The 19,114-nt window shown below is 37.0% G+C and overlaps 1 protein-coding gene across 1 annotated transcript; it reads right to left on the minus strand.

Moving 5' to 3' along the window:
* Positions 1-443: 443 nt before the first annotated feature.
* LOC122008991 (protein DWARF AND LOW-TILLERING-like) lies at positions 444-3,282 on the minus strand. The gene has a single exon (XM_042564944.1). It carries the CDS (start codon positions 2,629-2,631, stop codon positions 772-774), a length of 1,860 nt encoding a protein of 619 aa, XP_042420878.1. The 5' UTR covers positions 2,632-3,282; the 3' UTR covers positions 444-771.
* Between the last annotated feature and the right edge of the window lie 15,832 nt (positions 3,283-19,114).

A 19,114-nucleotide genomic window follows, 5' to 3' on the forward strand; every position in this document is an offset into this window, starting at 1 on the left:
CTGGGTTATCCACTATACACCATATTAAGGGTAAATATGTATTCTCAAAACTTTGACAAATCAAATAGTTGTATTCGCAATCATACCTAATTAGAGCTTGTAAGCCAAACAACAATATAAATGACTAAACTCATTCTATCAAATCTATTTACATTTTCATTCCTGCACCCCAAACCATAAGCCTCCTAAATCTCTCTATTATTTCTCTCTTTGGCTTCACCACTAAATCTAACTGCGTCACCTTTTTTTGAGCCCTTGCCAATCTGCGTCCAGCAGTAGCGTCGGATTTTCCCCACGTCATAAACATTTGTAGATTTTCCTTTTTAAAGTTATCCTTTTTCTTGTTCATACAGAATAACAAAGCTTCATAGAAGTGGTAAAAGTTCGATTAGGAGAAAAGACAGGAAAAACTGGTGCAATTTATCGAAACTGCAAAAATTAACATATATTCAAGCAAATGATGCTAATAGTATTCTGTTCTAGTTCAGTTACATTGCATTGTAGGAAATGATCAAAGAATAGATACATATCTTCAACTTATAATCAAAACAGCTCAAACAATATGCCGAGAAACACTAATCTACGTTCTCTTTTGAATTAGTGTAACATATATGCTAAGTCTCAGCAACAAAAGAATAAAGAATCCCAAAGGCGAAAGAATGCCTAGCTTCTCTTCTGTAAATGCAAAAGAATATAACTTTTCTATCTGGAACACTATTGAAAAGAATGTATGTATCTTACTAGTGAGTTCTTAAACACCAGAGGACAAATTCATCCATGGAGCTCCAAATTTGGGTGAGACGTGGAGGTACCTGCAACATCCATCGGTGCCCATGCAGAAACTGTGTACAGAGGCTGATCCAACCATTTGAGAGTGAGTCCATCACCTTCACCTTCCTTTTCTATGTTGTAATGATCACAGGAGTGCATTCTCAGTATCATCTTACTCTGAAGCATCTCCCTTTTTCCAATGCCCATGCATGAGAATCCACCCTCCGCCATCATCTTCCTCCACTTATCGAAAGTTTGATGCCGCTCGGTTCTCTCGTTTCCTTCACAGGCAACTATATTCCTGATTTCCTTAGCAAACACTTCTTCCACCTTGATCCTGGCATGGCTCTCCTTGGGCAGAACGTAGGCCATGGAGTCGAATAGAGACGCATAGTAGCCAACTGATCTTGCAAGCCTTGCCTCCCACTCTGGCGCATTGTGATCTGCTTCTTGCTCTGCCATAATGAAAATTTCCGGGTTTGTGCTCCTAATCAGGCTCAACAAATCCACCAAGGCCTTCCCACTCTCGTCGCTGAGTGCCTTGTGCATGGCCAGAACACAATTCACTGCAACACACTCCTCCTTCACATGAAGCATCCAAAGCCTCACATCTTCCATTCTATCAACCACAGAGTGGAACTCAAAAGGGAGGCGCAACGACTCTGCTAGCCTCGTGAGAGTGCATCCTGCGTCTTGAAGATCCTGCCTAGATTCTCCCACTCCGGTGATCTTAACGTGGTTTGGAGGATTAGGCCTGGAAGCTAAGCTCTGGAGCAAGCTCGGCCATTGAAGACCTTGCCTGATGTCGAAATCTATTATGTGCACTCTATCCTTCCCTTCAAATGCCCGCAACAACAGCTCATTCAATGTGAAGTGGATAAATTGGAGGACTGGAGTTACACAATTGAGGACTCGTAGGGCAATGGCGTTGTCGTCCTCGGCCGGGTCAAGGAGGGCTTTCGGTGGAGCAACGGAGAAAATGGGCTGCCGGTGCTTCACCACGCGGAATGCTAAGGCCTCGGTGTAATAGGCCACCAATCGGTGAATGGGAGAGCCCGCTGGGGTTGCCAAATCCCCGAGTCTGGCTAAGAAAAAATTCATGGCTTCGTAATTTCCAGAAGTAATGGACTCCACGCACGATGTCAGCAGGCTCACCAGTTCCAGACCCTGCTGCTGCTCCATCTGGCTTCTGCCTCCATCGCTTCCCACACCGCTGGAGTTCAAATTGCTGGAAGAATCCTTGGTAGAAGCAAATGCGCCAGAGGACGAACTCGAAGCAGACTGTGACGCATTGTTTGGCTCTTCGCCTGTGTTGGAGTCGTTCTCCGGCCGAGTGGGTCCTGGCACCAGAGTTTGGCCCGACGAAGTGGGAAGTGGAAAACTTGCTGCACTTGGTACAAGAAACACCTTCTCTTCCTCCTCCCCAAACGAGGGTTCTTGAGTGGGCTGAGGCAGCCATGCCTCGCCCTCGACGTCAGTTGTCCTCGTCCTCTTGGCTCGGTAGTCGTCGCACGAGCCCCCGTCATGGAATCTCTTCGAGCTCCTCCTCTGCGCCCAAACTCCGCTGCGAGCTTCTTCGGTTGCGCCCCATGATGGTGCATGCGCGACAATGGATGAGGTAGACGAGTGGCGCCTGAAGGAGCAGTTGCTTCCCCGACCGTCGGCCGCTGGCTTCTCGACAGAGAGAGCCACCCGAAGGGGATCCTTGCGGGAGGAGAAGCCGCACGGCAGGTCGAGTCGCTGGGTACCCATCGGCTTCTCCTGCAGATGGAAATGACAAGATTGCAACTGCACGGAAGCGTCGATCCTCAACTTGTTGTGCCTCGGCGATAGCAACGTCGATGAGCACCCAGCCAACATCCTCTTCCACCGTCGCGTCCAACTTTGCTTCTTACAAAAATACAAATTTGCCTATAAAAAACCAATTTTTCCCCTATCTATCTATCTATCCACGTTTTTTTCCTCCTATCGATCTTTTTTTTTTCCTTAACAAAAATGTTTGAACACTTCAAGAATTTAGAAACAAACCAAAATGTCTTTGTTTTTGGAATTCAAGAGAAAAAAAAAAGTGAACTCGTAGTTAAAATGAATGATATCTTTGAAAAGACGGTTTTGAAAACTGCTAAAGAATCAAAGAATAGTTGGAACAATTGAAAACACGAACAAATCTCGACTCGGTAACATTAAAAGGAGAAGCCGAACACAGAGCCATGGACATCCCACAGCGCAGCTCGCAAGGATTCTCTGGTCATGATAAAGGCCTATGAGCCGCCGCCAGATATCACCACCATCTCCATGATCGGACGAAGAGAGAGCAAAAACAACAGTACAAGAAGAAACGAAGGAAAAGATAAACTTCAATGTGTCAATCTTCTATGCGAGTTCTGAAAACATTTTGGAAGAAATAAAGAAGAAGAAAAAACAAGAGGAAATCCTAATGTCGTCGTCTTCGTTTTCCTGCACCTTCGCTGCTTCTCCTTCCGCCCTATGCTGGCGCGAATCCTACGGCCTACTCCCAAGTCACGGAGAAAACGCCAACGGCTAGAAAAAGTGGGTTACACAGGACCGTGCCCGGGCGATGACGTGTGACCGTCCGATGTCTATCGGGCGGATGAAGCTGTGGCTATTTCCGACCGTTGGGAGTCTACTCGGCGATATGACCGTTGTAGGGAATTAAGAAACCGGTGCAGGTTCGGCGGTGACCGTACCGCGGAGAAGCTTTCGTCGCAGGCTTGTCTTGCATGTGCATCCCACCTGGGAGGATTCGAGTTGGTTGCACACAGGACCCGATCTGGACCTGTGCAAACAAGAACTAGTTGGTTGACAATGACAAGCAATAGGGCACGGATACGTAAGCATCAGGAAAATGAGTCCAAAAGCAGAGATTGTGGCGGCGACAACAACTGAAATGAGCTTTGACCATTTCAGAATTAGTTTAAGGATTTTATATAAAAGAAAATTTGCATCCAAAAAACTTTTATTTCCAATTTCACACCTAAAATATAACTTCATCACACGCCACTTCCTAAACAAGAACAAGTGCATTGTTTCTTACTTTGGTACTATGTCTGGGGGTGTCGCATATTTATTTTAGAGAGTTGCTTTTCTCCCCTCTCGGTCAATGCACACCCCCTCCATCTCCTCTCTCTATCCCTGCAAAAGACGCATGTAACCTCCTTTTTATTTTTTTATTTTTTTGTTTGTTTTATTTCATTTAATTCTCATTTAGTTTTAATTTTTTAATTAATTTTATTTAAAAATAATTCTCATACAATTATATTTTTAATTTTTTTTAATTAATTTAATTTATTATTTTGTATCAATAATTTATTTTTCAATTTTATATAAATCTTATTTAGTTTTTATTTTTTTAATTAATTTAATTTATTATTTTGTATCAATACTTTATTTTTCAATTTTATATAAATCTTATATAGTTTTTATTTTTTTAATTAATTTAATTTATTATTTTGTATCAATACTTTATTTTTTAATTTTATATAAATCTTATTTAGTTTTTATTTTTTTAATTAATTTAATTTATTATTTTTTATCAATACTTTATTTTTCAATTTTATATAAATTTTATTTAGTTTTTATTTTTTAATTAATTTAATTTATTATTATTTTCATAATACTTATATTTTTTTCAATTGATTTTTTTAAATTTTATTTTTTTATTAATTTTTTAAATCAATTTCTTTATCAATTTTTTATCAATTTTATTTTTTCAATAATTTTTTTATATGTTTATATGTCAAGGGTTGAAAGGGGGGCCATTTAAAGTGATGAGAGATTTTGACATGTGTCAAGGGTTGGAAGGGGGGTCATTTAAAGGGATAAAAGATTTTGATATGTGTCAAGGGTTAGAAGTGGGGTAATTTAAAGGGAGGGGAAGTTCTGACATATGTCAAACATTGAAGAGGGGTAATTTAAAGGGAGGGGGTGTTTTGACAGATGTCAATGGTTGGAGAATGACGAATTTAAATGGAATGAGTGTTTTGACAGGTGTCAATGGTTGGAGGATGGGTAATTTAAAGAGGGTGAGAGATTTTGACATGTGTTATATGTCAATGGTTGGAGAGAGGGATGATTTTAAGGGAGAGAAGATTATGACATGTGTTAATAGTTGGATGCGGGTAATTTAAGTGTCAAATTAGGAATGTAATTTAAATGAAGGGAGTAATTTAAAAATTATATAAAATAAAAAATAAATAAAAATTTTGATAAAAAAATAATAAACAAAATTGATCAAAGAAATAAAACTAAATAAATATTAAAAAAAAATAAAAACATAATAAATAAAATTAATTAAAAATAAAACTAAATAAAAATTAAATAAAATTAAAAAAAATTAAAAAAATATAAATATTAATGAAAAAATAATAAACAAAATTAATTAAAATTAAATAAAACTAAATAAAATTAAAAATATATATAAGTATTAATGAAAAATAATAAATAAAATTGATTAAAACTTTAAACTAAATAAAGATTTTAAAATATATAAACTAAATAAAAATTTTAAAATATATAAGTATGAATGAAAAAAATTAAAAATAAAATTAATTTTAAAAATAAAACTAAATAAAATTAAACTAAATAAAAATTTAAAAATATATAAGTATGAATAAAAAAATTAAAAATAAAATTAATTAAAAATAAAAAATTAAAAATTAAAAATTAAAAATATGTAAGTATGAATATATAAGTATGAATTAAAAAAATTAAAAATAAAATTAAAAAATTTAAAAAAAAAAAACAAAAAAAATGAAAAGGAGGTTACATAAAAATGTGGAACCGCCACATCAGCGGCCCCCCTAGAGCCGGTCCCACGGATATGGAGGGAGGTAAATGCAGGTACACAGGTGGAAAGTGCATAGCGGAGACGTTAACCCCAGGCAGTAACACCCCGGGGATCGACCCCTGGACCTTTTAGCCACAGAACTATGCACTCCCCATCTGTGCTACGCCCTGGGGACATGAAAAGGAGGTTACATGCGTCTTTTGGCGGGGGAGAGAGGGGAGGTGGAGGGGGTGTGCGTTGACCGGGGGGGTGGGAAAAGCAATTTGCTTATTTTAATGCACAGAATCAATTTTAAACGTGTGTATGTTTTTAGAGAATTTTTTTTATTCGTTAGTCACTTGATGTTCTATTATAAATAAATTTTATAATTTATCTTTCTTCATATAATTTATAAAGGGATTATAAGAGACACTTAGTGTTGATCACACGAATATGAAGGAAGGTCAATATAGATACATAAGTGATAATCGTTAGGCGCATGATGAAATAAATTTCAAATTATCAGTTTCTAAGAATCAACCTCTGATTATTACGTTAGAGATATCATATGTTCATCGTCAGCGCTATGATCTGTGAATATTAATTTCTCTAAAAGGTGTTGCTTATAGCTTCAAGCCTATTATTGTATATAATTTTAATTAAAAATATATGTTCATGTGTTTCTTCCGATAAGTAAAATCACTTTCCCTTTTTTTACAAGTATCTATATTTCATGAGCCAACTAATTCTAGGATATATAATCGGCTCCACATTCCATATGCCAAACAAATTCAAAAAACGAAATGAATCTTGACATGGTGCACTAGCGTTACTAGTTGTTCAAATGTCGTATGCATGTGTAAGGGCGGAGCCAAGTAATAAGTTACCTAAGCTATAGCCAACGGCGAATCCAAGATTTTATATTTGGGAGGAGTCATATAATGAAAATCATCTACTCTTTTAAACCCATAAACTACCCGAAGGCACTTATCAAGGACCTAAGCACAATCTTAAATACTTGAATGATTAAAAATAGAAAAAATTTGACTAAATTAGCAATTATAGTCCTTAATAAAGAAATCTAACATAGCATAATATAATCACTATGTCTATATGAAATTCCATCCCATCATGTTACTAATTTGTGCTATGCATCACATAAAGCGCCCGCCACTTTCATGTTTTTTAAAATGAATAATGCAACAACATCTACATATTCTATTAACATTATATAAATTAAACAAAAAGAATAGCGAAGCATGTTTACCTTCCCATCCATGCCACATATAGCAACTGAAGCTTCTTCCCTACATGTAAAAGTCACAAAACCAAACCCTCTAGACCTTCCACTTTCCATGTCAATGATAACTCTAGCTGCATAAATACTAGTGAGTATAATGTACTACAAAGATTAAAAAGAAATCAGAAAGACAATTCTGACTTACCAAACAATTTCATAATTCGTAAATGGTTCTTTTAAACTCAGTCATCAGTGCCAAATGAAAGACCTATGAAGTAATAAGAGGCATCATAAGCTGTGTAACAGAAAATCAATAGCAAGGCAATAAGATATTCTAAAATGTATTTTTATCAAACCTCCAATAAATACTTTTGAAGCAGATTTTTTTTCAGAGCTTGTTAAATTTAATTTACAAAGTAGCAACAAATAGGAGCAACCGATTTCACAAAGTAGCAGATTTTACAGATGGATAGGGAGTAAATAGGAACCCAAGATTTTACACCACAGCCAACCTCTCCACCAAATTGTATAGAGCAACAACGAATAGGAATTCACTTCCTCCAACATACCTACAAGCTTGCTAGATTTACAGAGCAGCAGAGTTTTTTCAAATAGATGGAATGACATATAACTAATTGTAAATTAATCTCATAGTCAAAAGATCAAACCATAAACTTAACGTACTCAATTAAGTATCAAATACAATCCTCTAACTAAAAAACAATCAACGTTATTTTAAATTTTTGAAGTCTTCAATGATATCTTCTATGCTCATATTTCTGACAATTTCTCTCTCAATATATGCTATTAATACATCCAAGAGAAAATTATTGGTGCAGTTTATACTAGCAGTCTAACTCAGGTTTTGATGAATGACAAGTAAGTTAAGTTAAATTTTGTTGTGATCTAACCACTTGATTAAATGTGCAGGAAATCTAGCTAGGTCAACGGGTCGATCGGATAGCTGATACGAAGTCTAAATAGGTCGACAGATTGACCGAATATCTAGCAAGAAATTCAACTAGGTCGACGGACCAACCGGATAGCTGATACGAAGTCCAGATAGGTTGACGGGTTGACCAGATATCTGAAAAAAAAATCAACTAGGTTAACGGGCCGACCAGATAGCTGATACAAAGTCCAGATAGGTCGACGCACTGACCGGATATTTAGCAGAAGTTCAGCTAGGTCAAAGGGCCGACCAGATAGTTGGCATGAAGTTCAGACAGGTCGACAGGATGACCGGATGTCTGGCAAACTGGTAAGTTAAGGTAAGTCACTGGAGGAGAGTGACCAAGTGAGGACGTATCCCGGTTGAAAGGACAGTAGGTGTCGATCCAGTTTAGGTCTATTTGGGATCCCTAAGCTGAGACCTTGACTAGTTTCTGGTTTTGGGAGGGCATAAACTAATTACTACCCTTTATTATTAATTAGTATTTATACTAACACTTGTTTTGCAAGTTATTTGAACTAGCGTTGTTTTGCAAGACAAAAGGAGAAAAATTACTTTCGAATGAACAGTGCCGAAGGCGCCTTCATACTATTCATAGAAGGCGTCTTCCGTAGGATATATTTTGGCCGAAGTCGTAGATAAGTGCCAGACTTTTTGGGATCGGATTTCTCTCATTGGAGGCGCCTTCCATGGCTATGAAAGACGTCTTCCATGTCTTTTATAAGGCTATCTCGAGAAGGCATTGGAACAACACTGATATACGAACTACTGAGCATATGTTTGAGCTTTTGACTGCCACAGGCTCTTGCTATGACTTTGTTGCGAAGCTGCTGCACCTGGCAACTACTCCGAGAACTTTCGATCGTGGTCGGTAGATCAACATTGACACACAAGTGCTCCTACTTCTATTTCTAAAAGTGTTGGTAACATTTCATTTCTGTACTTGATTATTGTAAAAGGGCAAATGCAATGTGATGCACTTGTTTGAACTTTCTTTGCACTCAATTCCCTCTTCCGAAGGTACCGAAAGAGGCCTTTAGTGGATTACTTATCGATAGGTCCGCGGGACCTGGTCTTGGAGTAGGAGTCACCGAAGGCTCCGAACCAAGTAAATCACTTGTGTTCTCTTTGTGCTCTTTGTTTTTGTTCGTCTATTTCTTGTTCTGCTGTATATACTTTAAATTTTTAAAAGAAAAAATCAGTTTTTGAAAACCACGTGATTCACCCCACCCCCACCCCCTCCCCCGCTTTCACGTGTGTCTCGATCCAACAAAAAGTATCCTTCATTTTGCTCCGAAGCCTTATTTTCATAATATTCATCATAGAAAATGATCGTTCTGTAGTAGCAATGGAAATCGGAAGAGTAAGCATAAGTATGATCACTCTAAAAATGAGATTGTATGTAACAGATTTGTTAGTCTTCATCAATCATTGACATAATTCTGAAATTGTTGAAAGATTTTTGTAGTCGGGTCCTTTGACTACATTATACTTATAATGCTTCAATTACATCTCCAATTGCTCTTTTTCTTCTCTTGTAAAATCTTGGACATAAAATTTTTCAACTGATTTGCATATATCCTCAATTTTGAAAGACTCCATCGCATTTTGAGGATTTAAGGCATTACTAAGAATATGCAATTCCATAGCATCATCACTAAAGCACCCATTAATTTCTTGCAATTGTGAATCTATCGAAGCATAAAAGAGGTCTACCTGATAATGATGCTCAATGGTGAAATTGTCTTGACGAATGTGGACTCGTCCTCGTCTATCAATATACGGAGCATTGAAATCAGGAATATCAATATTTTAAAGTTCATAAAAAGATTTCACTTTTGTAAGCAAATCATTCCATTTGTTATCCCTCATATGTTGAAGTAAATTCTTGGTAGATAATACAAGCTCCATTATATTTATAATATCTTGAGACTTACTTTATAAAGCCTGACAAAGAATATTTGTGATCCCCATATCATTTATAAGATACAAGATGAATATAAAATCAAAAAAAGTCATTTCATCATAAACAGATGAAGCCCATCATCCATAGCCTTGAGCAATACCGTACACGATGCACTAAACATCTTAATTAGGCCTTTCAACGATCTCGAATGAGAACTCCACCGTATATCAGCAGTTTGTTGTAAAGTACCTATCTGATTAAGTCCACACCCTCTCTCGAGTTCATTAATAGCAATCAAATGAGCAATGTCATCCGCATGAGCATTCTTCAATTTATCGTTACGCTTACACGAAGAACTAACAATGTTAACTATAAAAGTTAATCTATCAAACAATTGATGAATATGTGTCACATTTTTTGATGCTACAATTAAAGCCAATTATAATCGATAAGCAAAGCAATGAACATAATAAGCACCTCTACAATCTTTTATAATCAAAGCTTGCAATCTATTAAATTCACCCCTCATATTACTAGTACCATCATAACCTTGACCTCTAATATTTTGAATATTCAAATTATAGTGAACCAAAGCAAAATATATGGCATCCTTTAAAGTTAAAATCGCAGTATCAGATACATGAACAAGCCTAAAAAAAGGTTATTGAATGAATCCATTAGTATCAACGAACCTCAAAACTATAGACATTTGCTCTCTTTTTGACTCATCTAGAGATTCATCAACATTATGCAATACTTGGCAACTCCAATTTCTTCACGAATTGCATTTTTCACTCTCACGGAAACCACATGAAGTATTTGTTTCTAAATATCATAACTTGTATACTTGGCATTTTTTGGAGCTTTCGCAACTACTTTTGAAAGTTCATCATTGTACATAGTTAGCACATCTAAAAATTCAAGAAAATTACCACGATTAGATGAACTAGATTTCTCATCACGACCCCTAAACAGAATTCCTTGGAGTGCAAGCAACAACACCACATGCATGTGAGCTTTTAATCAAAGATGATTAGTTGCGACTTGTTCATCATTAAAATTGTCAAATCTCCTTGATATATATTGTGGTTGGTTTATCATATCCTCAATTGCATTTTCAGCATTACGATGGGGTGAAGATACATTATCTTTCCCTATATGACTTAGGAAAACACAAGCTTTTCCATTTCAAACTTTCTTCCAATTATTAAATCGATCAACGGTAAATGCAGTTTGATTTGAGCATCCTGATGGCTTGTTGAAGATAAAACATGAAAAACAATATGCTTTATCTTTAGCTGGTGAATACTACAACTAAGGAAATTGTTCATATCAAGCAGACTGAAATCTTCGAGGGTGCTTAATATTTTTATTTAATGGATATTCTCGGAGAATAGGTTGATATTCCTTCAAATTCAAATAAGCTCGATGAATCTCCTCTCGTTGGTTAGGATGATATTCCCAAATTTGTCGACACAATCCTTAATCACACTCTAAAGAATAGAGATCAACCTCTTCGGCTTCTGTATTTTTGAATCTCTTAGGGGGGATTTCAACTGGAAGATCATTGTTATTTGATCTTGTTGATGGGGTTATAGGAGTAATTGGATCAAGTTCATTTGCTCTCTTCCTTTGAAAAGGTTTATCAATCATAACAGATTTTTTCCATTTGAAGTATATGAAGCTTTTAACAATGAAAATTCATGTTATTTCAAATAAGTGAATAATAATTAATAACAACAATATTAAATAAAACATTAAGTTAGTGAATAATAACAACATCATCAAATAAAAAAGCATCAAGCTTTTTATCATTTCATCAAATATTAAATGAACAATTCTAACTTCAACTATTTAGCCATTTAGGTACTTTAAAATATCTAAAATTAATCATTTTAGTAGGAGAAAAGCAAACAAAATCAAAGAATATAGCAAAAAGAGAAAAGTTAACAAAATAAGGAATCTAATAAAATTGTGAACTTTAGACAATTTTGTTTTTGAGAAAGAAGTTGTAGGGATGAATCTATAGGTTGCTTCAAAGCCATGGCCAGATGGCCCACTACAACTAAATAGTAGCACCATTGATGGATCATAGATGCCAATTACAATATAATATATTGGTGTGTGAGTGAATATATTATAGGTGAAAAAATTCTAAAGCAACCTTCACCGGTTCACCCTTTAGCAGTAAGCAGATAACTGGATAAGGGGACCATGTGATGTAATATTAATATTTTTTTCTCACAAAATTTATGAAATTTTGGTCTTTGGACTTCGGGTATTTATCTCCCCGGTCCTTTGTGTTCTTCTTGCCTTGCCTCATTAAATGAAGGTATACATTTATGCTAACAACTAACCTTCATAGTGTGGACCGTGTAGTAGAAATGAACATGGAAACATAAAAAAAATAGTTTTTTTTTTTCCTTTTTCCCTTCTCAGTTTTAAGAGCTTCAAAACCCTAAGGACTAAGGAGTAAAGAGTAGAAGGAAATTGCACCTTTCTCTCGAATAGGGCTTGAGAATGTTCTCATCGCACTAGACCTCCACGTCTAATGCCTGACGATCGCTGGTTCGACAACACCGAAGAGAGGAGCTGCTGCCATTCCGCCACCATCTCTTGTAAAGTTCGGAACTCAAATATGCTTTTCAACCAAGATGTTTAATTTGTATTTACTAATAATATGATTACTCATAATTAATATTATAACTAATATTAATAAAGTTTACACATGGACTGGGGGATCGTGGCCCCTCCAGGTCCAGGTGTAAATCCACCAGTTGTTATAGCCTGGGGTCTGTTCTTTTATAATTCCTAGTTAAAATTGTATTCCTTTTTAATATAGCCTCAAGGCCCATGTTTTAAGTATGCAACTCAGGGTATTCAAGTCAGATGAAAAGAGAGAAAGAACTTTTGAAATAATAAAATCTCTAATAAACATCCTTGACTATTTTCTAGTATGGATCGTACATGGACGATAGTTGGAGTTAGTGGCTCCCCTAGGGTTCCCTAATCTAGGATCTCTGGGGAAGAGGATCGAGTTGGCCCTTGCAAATAGCTTGATGCACTATCTCCCTTCAACCCTTTGAGCGAAATGTGGCAAAAGGAAAGAAAATCCATGGACTGACCCCGTCGTCTCCACCCCGTAAGAACTATGAGATCACCCCAAGGACGCCTTCAGCATCCAGGGGTCACGAACCGACCATAGACCCTGTTCAATAAGTGTAACGCATTAGTTGTCTGCTCCCCGGTTGGGCAGTAAGGGTCGGAGAAGGACAATCACTCGTTCTTAAAACCAGCATTCTTAAGACCAAAGAGTCGGACGAAAAAAGGGTTTCTTCTAAAACATGTGGACATCCCGAATCACAATTGCACATACAACCATAATATGCTCTCGATTTAACTAAGGTACTTAAATAGTTCTTTAAACCATTAACTACTAGCAACATTAGGTATTGTCATATAGTTCCAAAATTTTATTCTACAAAAGGAAACATCTAACTAGCTCGGAAGTTAAACTAAAAAATCTTCGAATTGTACTTCACTTTGTCCCGAGCTTGCTCACTTGTTGACACCTCCTACCTCATTCTTCTCATTACCTGAAATAGTCAAAATTTGTGAGTCAATAGACTCAGCACATTCAAACCATACCATGAATTAATTGGTTCCTATATCCATGTGTCCTAACAGGAAACATGCCCAACTAAATCTTTATTCATATTAAAGTGTTTTCCTTGCATATGTATACTAAAGCATGAATGTAAACATACTATGTGCAAGGTCATACACTTGAACATGAGTATAAAAGCATAGACATGAGTATGAACATACTTAGTCATAAACATAAGCATACATGAACATAAACGTGAATATAAGCATAAGAGCACAGACATGAGCATGAACATATATAATATAAACCTACATATGAACATAAGTATGAACATAAGCCTTCATGGTTTGGCGTGCTCCACAGGAATAAGTCCACGGATCACACCACCATCTCATACCTAGAGTTAACTGATTTCTTAGGTAAGATTCCTGAGCTTGCCCAAGACATATCTTACCCGTCCCCTTACTTTTACCATATTTGGTAGGGATCCGAGTCTTGGAATGGACACCCCTATTCATACATACTTTATTTGATTCTATAATATAAGTTTCCCGGGCTTGTCCGAGACATACCTTACCCATAGAGTGAGCTACTCGAGAGGGGATCCTTGGATCAACACTTAAAGCTCCCAGGACAAAAGGTACCCACATCCAAAATTTGGGCAATTGTGACGGAGCAAGAGATGGTTGGGCGGATGACGTTGGCCCAGCTAACTTAAGACTTTGCTCAGATACTGGTCCTTTAGGCACCAAGCCGGTGGATCTCCTACAAGGGGTCTGCCTTGCGCGAGGTTTAGTTGGAGGAGGGACTAAGGTTTGTAAAAGAGTTGGCGAAGTAGTTGTGATATCTGATGTTGTCTCGATAGGAGGAATAACTGGGGGAATCATACGAGACATAGGAATAAGGAAACCTGACCTTATTATAGCAAGTGAAAAATGAGAACGACTATATTTTGGAGACCCAGGCTCTTTCCCTCCAGAGTAATGGGAACTTGCTCGATGAGGGGTATCGCAGGTAAGTTTGGACCCGAAGCCTCTGTTCAGGGTTTTCTTGCATATGATGATGAAAGGAGTATCTTATTGTGAGGAGCTGAAAGATGACTCTCGTGTTGGCTCAGCTGAAGGAAGTAGACCAATGGAGAAAGAAGTTTTATTAAGTTGACGTTTCTTCAGTAAATCTTCTCCTAGCATAATTAGAATCGCTTTTGTTAATTGAGTATTTCTATACAAAAAAGCTGGGAGAATAGCCTCAGCTATGAAAACAAGGGTTAAAAACTTATATAATAAACAATCAAGAAATGACAAATAATTATTTATAAGGAGAACAAACTCACCAAAGGAAGCACTCAGTTATATGTCGACCGGAGTAAGTCCAAAAGCAAATAATAAGTCTTCTATGGTCAATGCGGGCAAGTTAAACTTAGCACATTTTAGTTTCTCCATAGAGGCATGGAAGGTAGGATCTATGGGGATATTGTCCAGTTGGGGATAGGAGAAAGACTCTGTTGCCAGGTTACAGGATAAGTGGAGGAAAGGGAAGGCATATGAAAAAATATTTATCTTTGCATTCCCCTTGTTATGGAACTCTATTGAATAAAATCGCCTTAGGATGCGCCTGGAACTTCAACAGGCCGTTTCTATTTGACGGAGATAGAAAAAATGATGGAATAAACAAGGGGATAAGGGGGCATTGAACAAGTGAAAAATAATAACAATACCACTTAGGATGTTGAGAGATTGAGGACTAGGGATGTAAACGAGCCGAGCAGAACTGAGCTTTGGGGTGTTCAAGCTTGTTTGAAAAGGTAACCAAGCCGAGCTTAAAATGAACTAAGTTTTGAAATGAGTGTTCAAGCTTGGCTTGGTTTATTTTTTATGAGCTTGAGATTGTTTCAAGCTTGGCTTGAGCTTGGTTCGTTTAGATATTATCAAATTCTCAATTCAAGCTTGACTTGAGCTTGGTTCGAGCTTGGTTCGTTTAGATATTATCAAGCTCTCAATTCAAGCTTGTTGATTATTTGAAACTTTTAGTTATTTGATTGGTTATTAAGCCTGATAATTTAAATTTATTTATTTTATTTTATTATTTATTTAGCATATTAAAAAGAGTTTTATTAATGAATATGGTTCGTGAACATTGTTGATGAACATTGTTCACAAACATTGTTCATGAACGTTGTTCACGAACGTTAACGAGCTGAACACATATGTGTTCAAGCTTGTTTATTTTGCTTAACGAGCTGTTCAAGTTTGTTTGTTTAATTAATCTTATGTATATTGAACGAACATAAACAAGTTCTTACCAAGCCGAACACCAAGCTTGTTCACAAACACTTGGTTCATTTACGACCCTATTGGGGACTAAGTTGCTGTAGGGAAAGGTTGAAATATCAACTAACATCAACAAAGAAAGGATGTAGAGGAAACCGGAGACCTGATAGGACTTGTTCCCTAAAGACCGCAATGCTTTCTAGTGGAATACGATGAGGACAGTCTTCTGGAATAGGAATTAGGAAGAAATACTGTAGTTTAGATGAAGGTCATAAGCCTCGTGAATGGTGAAACTGGAAGAACACTTAGTATACCACTCATTATGCTCCGATATCTTTGAGAGAAAGGATCACTAAGGTCAAAGAGGAGAAGAACAAAGAGTCGAAAGAGAAATGATGAAGTATTAGGGTTTTGGCCGAATGTTTATAAGAATTCTTCAAAAAGGTTAATTGAGGGGGACCGTCAGATCTTAGCAGTACAAAAGACGAGATTAACAAAGAATCGTTTGATGATTGAATGAGACGGCGGGCGTAAAAAAGTGGGTACACTTATGACATCATGCTCACACGTGTCACCAATGAGAGGCTTACATCAGTAATTGAGGTAATGGACCATCATCCTGAAGCATCAGCGCGAGTACCGAGAATGAGCGTAAAATTTGAGGTCAAGTTAGAATTAGAAGAAAGGGAGCCGTAAAGTTTCTATTTAGGTCAACGACATAAGTTGCAATCTGACTTGTCATGAGAATTGAATAAGTTTAAGCTCAGACAAGAACAAGCTTGGACGAAAGTGAACTCGGCTAGCAAATTAGAGACCGGACGGATGGCGAATGCATCTAGTCCCAAACGGAGGAACACTCGGGCGGAGGTTAACTTGGCTAGTTGCTGAGGGTTGAATGAGTGTTAGGATAAATAGAATCTAAGTAAAAATTGATTAAGTCTTACTCTCTTGCCTATATGCCAGCTCGTCCATAAAAACATAAATTATTAGCAGATATAGAAATATTAATACTTAGAATGTTAAAATATTTTTTAAAAAATATAGTTAGAACATAGAAATATAGTAAATTATACCAGTTTAGGAAAAAGATCAGAGGGATAATTTTTTAGTAATCTCTTGCGATCAAGAAAATTAGCAGGGGGCTGGAATGTTAAGTGACCTCCTTCTTTTAACTATTTTATGGTTCCTTCAGCTCCATACTTGAAGGTTTTGGTGATGGATATGACGATATGATTATTAAATTTAGGAGATTTAAGGAGCAACTCCTTCCTTTTTTCAAATCGTTCTTCTTCTCCCGCTTTGTAAGTTTCCAATTCCATCTTAGTGATTGTCAACTCAGTCTCTTTAGCGGATAGCGTAAGCTGGGTCTTTGCCAAACTAGAATGTAAGAAATCTTGTTCGGTGTCTTAGCTGCTAGCTCAGAAATTTTGGTGGATAACTCAGAAGCATGCGTAACTTTTAGTGTCTGCAGCTGAGTAGATAATTATTGACTTTCTATAATCTATTCGTCTAACTTAGTTTTCAAATCTAATTGGAGACGAGCTTCTGATTGAAGTTGAGATTCCAGACTCTTTATGGTTGTTTACTACTGAGTTACTTTATCAAGTTCAATTTGTGCTAATTTCTGAGCCTCTTGGAGTTGAGCAGACAATTCTTTTATTCGCTCAGCAGTATGGGTAGAAGATGCTTCTAGAATTTGTTGCCTTAATGACTCATTTTCCTGAGCCAAATCATGCAACTGTTGAGCTACGCTCATACTCATCACCCATTGTTGAAAATTAGATGTTGTTAATAGTAATCAAAATGGAAGAGAGATGGTTGATTAAAAGTTACGTTACCTTAGTTTGTTCATATGAAAATTCGTCTGATAATTTTATGGGAGTAAGCTTACCAAATTATTTTCTTGCCTCTTCCCAAGCATTCATTAACTAACCTCCTAATAATATGGGAAGAGTATGGGAAGGAGTGGAGGTTGAGGATAATGAAACCTGAATAGAGGGTAAGGAAAAAATATAAAAGGGTGAGTCATGTGTAAGCAATAAACATTCTCCATGGAAAGGCATAAGGAAGCCGAGGTCAGAGGTGTCGGTCAGTACAAGAATAGTCTCCTGAATTTGAGCAGGTTACGGAGTAGAAAGGCTAGATAAAGGACGGACAAAGTTGGTTCAGGAGATTGCCCTCTCATGTTCCCCTGAGCAGAATCTTCTTGTGTGGAAGGTATTTTTCCCCCTGGGGAGAGGGGGCCAAGGTAAGTTTTCGCCTTTTCGTTTCTTCTTAGTAGTTACCTCCTCTTCCAAGGGAATAGTCCTGAGTAAGGGAGATAAATCATATGGTGGTTCCCTAGAAGTAGCTGCTACACTAAAAGGGGATGCCTGATTGCTAGAAGCTTTGCTTAACACTTTGTGGCAAGCTCTACTGGGTTAAAAGTTCTTTCTCTTTAGCAAGAAATTATTCGTTCCCTAGAACAATTGCCTTGTCAACTAAGACCTCAAAAATAGCATCCATTGTACAAAATAAAAAAAAAATTGTTAGTAATAAGATAATGGCTAAGAGGTTATAACTTACTTAAGGAACTAGGTAGCCTCTTTCGAATAGGGGTTAAGCCAAATAAGTGTAGGAGATCTTCATGCAGCCATTTATGAATGAAAAACGTCGATCGACCACTTTATTGGAATAAGTAAGAGAAGTAGGATCTCATTTGAGCCTGTTCAGATCAGAAAGAGGGGAAAAAGATGATTGTCATTTGGTAGATCAAGGGATAGACTCGTGCAGTCTCATGAAAAAGAAGTGAGACTTCCAACCTTTATTGGAAAAAAATATTTCTTCAAAGAATACTATCTTTAGACGAGATTGAAAAAAAAAACCCCAGATTCTGATTTCTTAGGGTAAGCAAATAGAAAAAGATTGATGGGGATAAAGAGAACGTCAAAAAGACCAAACAACATGTATAACCCGCACATGTAACGGAAAGCATTAGGGGCAAACTATTTAGGGGGATGCCGAAGTATTGGCTGACCTCCGATATGAAAGGGGAATAGGAAAGCGAAGACCAACCATTAGTTGTTCCTTAAAGAAAGTAACATAATTAGGAGGTGGGCAATGAGGATAACCATTGGGCTCAGGAATGACAATACAATAATCTTTAAGGATTTTGAACCGAAGGCGGAGGGTGACTCTATTAGAGTTGTCAAAATCTGAGCAAGTATGAGTATACCAGGGGGAAACGATTCTTTTGCCATGAGAAAATGCAAGAATAAGGACAGGATAGGTTATTTATTGGAATCCTGAAAAGAAGGGGTAAAGAGAAGTGTAAAGAAGCAAGGAAATGCAGAGGGTTGCAAAGAAAAGAAATCGTCAGAGAGGGAGATCAGGGAAGATGAAGAGCAAAGTGTTAAGAATGATGATTGTTTAAGATTTTTATCTAGTACAATTTAAGGGCAGTTGTTCGATTAAAACGGTAAGAAGGAGCAAGAGCGTTGATTTACATGGGAGAGGGTGTTGTTGATTTGCGAGGCAAAGCACGCTATCGTGGTTCACGAAGCGGAGAATGTCAGAAAAGATTGCAGAAAATGAGTGGTGATG

This window comes from Zingiber officinale, chromosome 8A (assembly GCF_018446385.1).
Source record: "Zingiber officinale cultivar Zhangliang chromosome 8A, Zo_v1.1, whole genome shotgun sequence".
NCBI classification, from domain to species: Eukaryota; Viridiplantae; Streptophyta; class Magnoliopsida; order Zingiberales; family Zingiberaceae; genus Zingiber; species Zingiber officinale.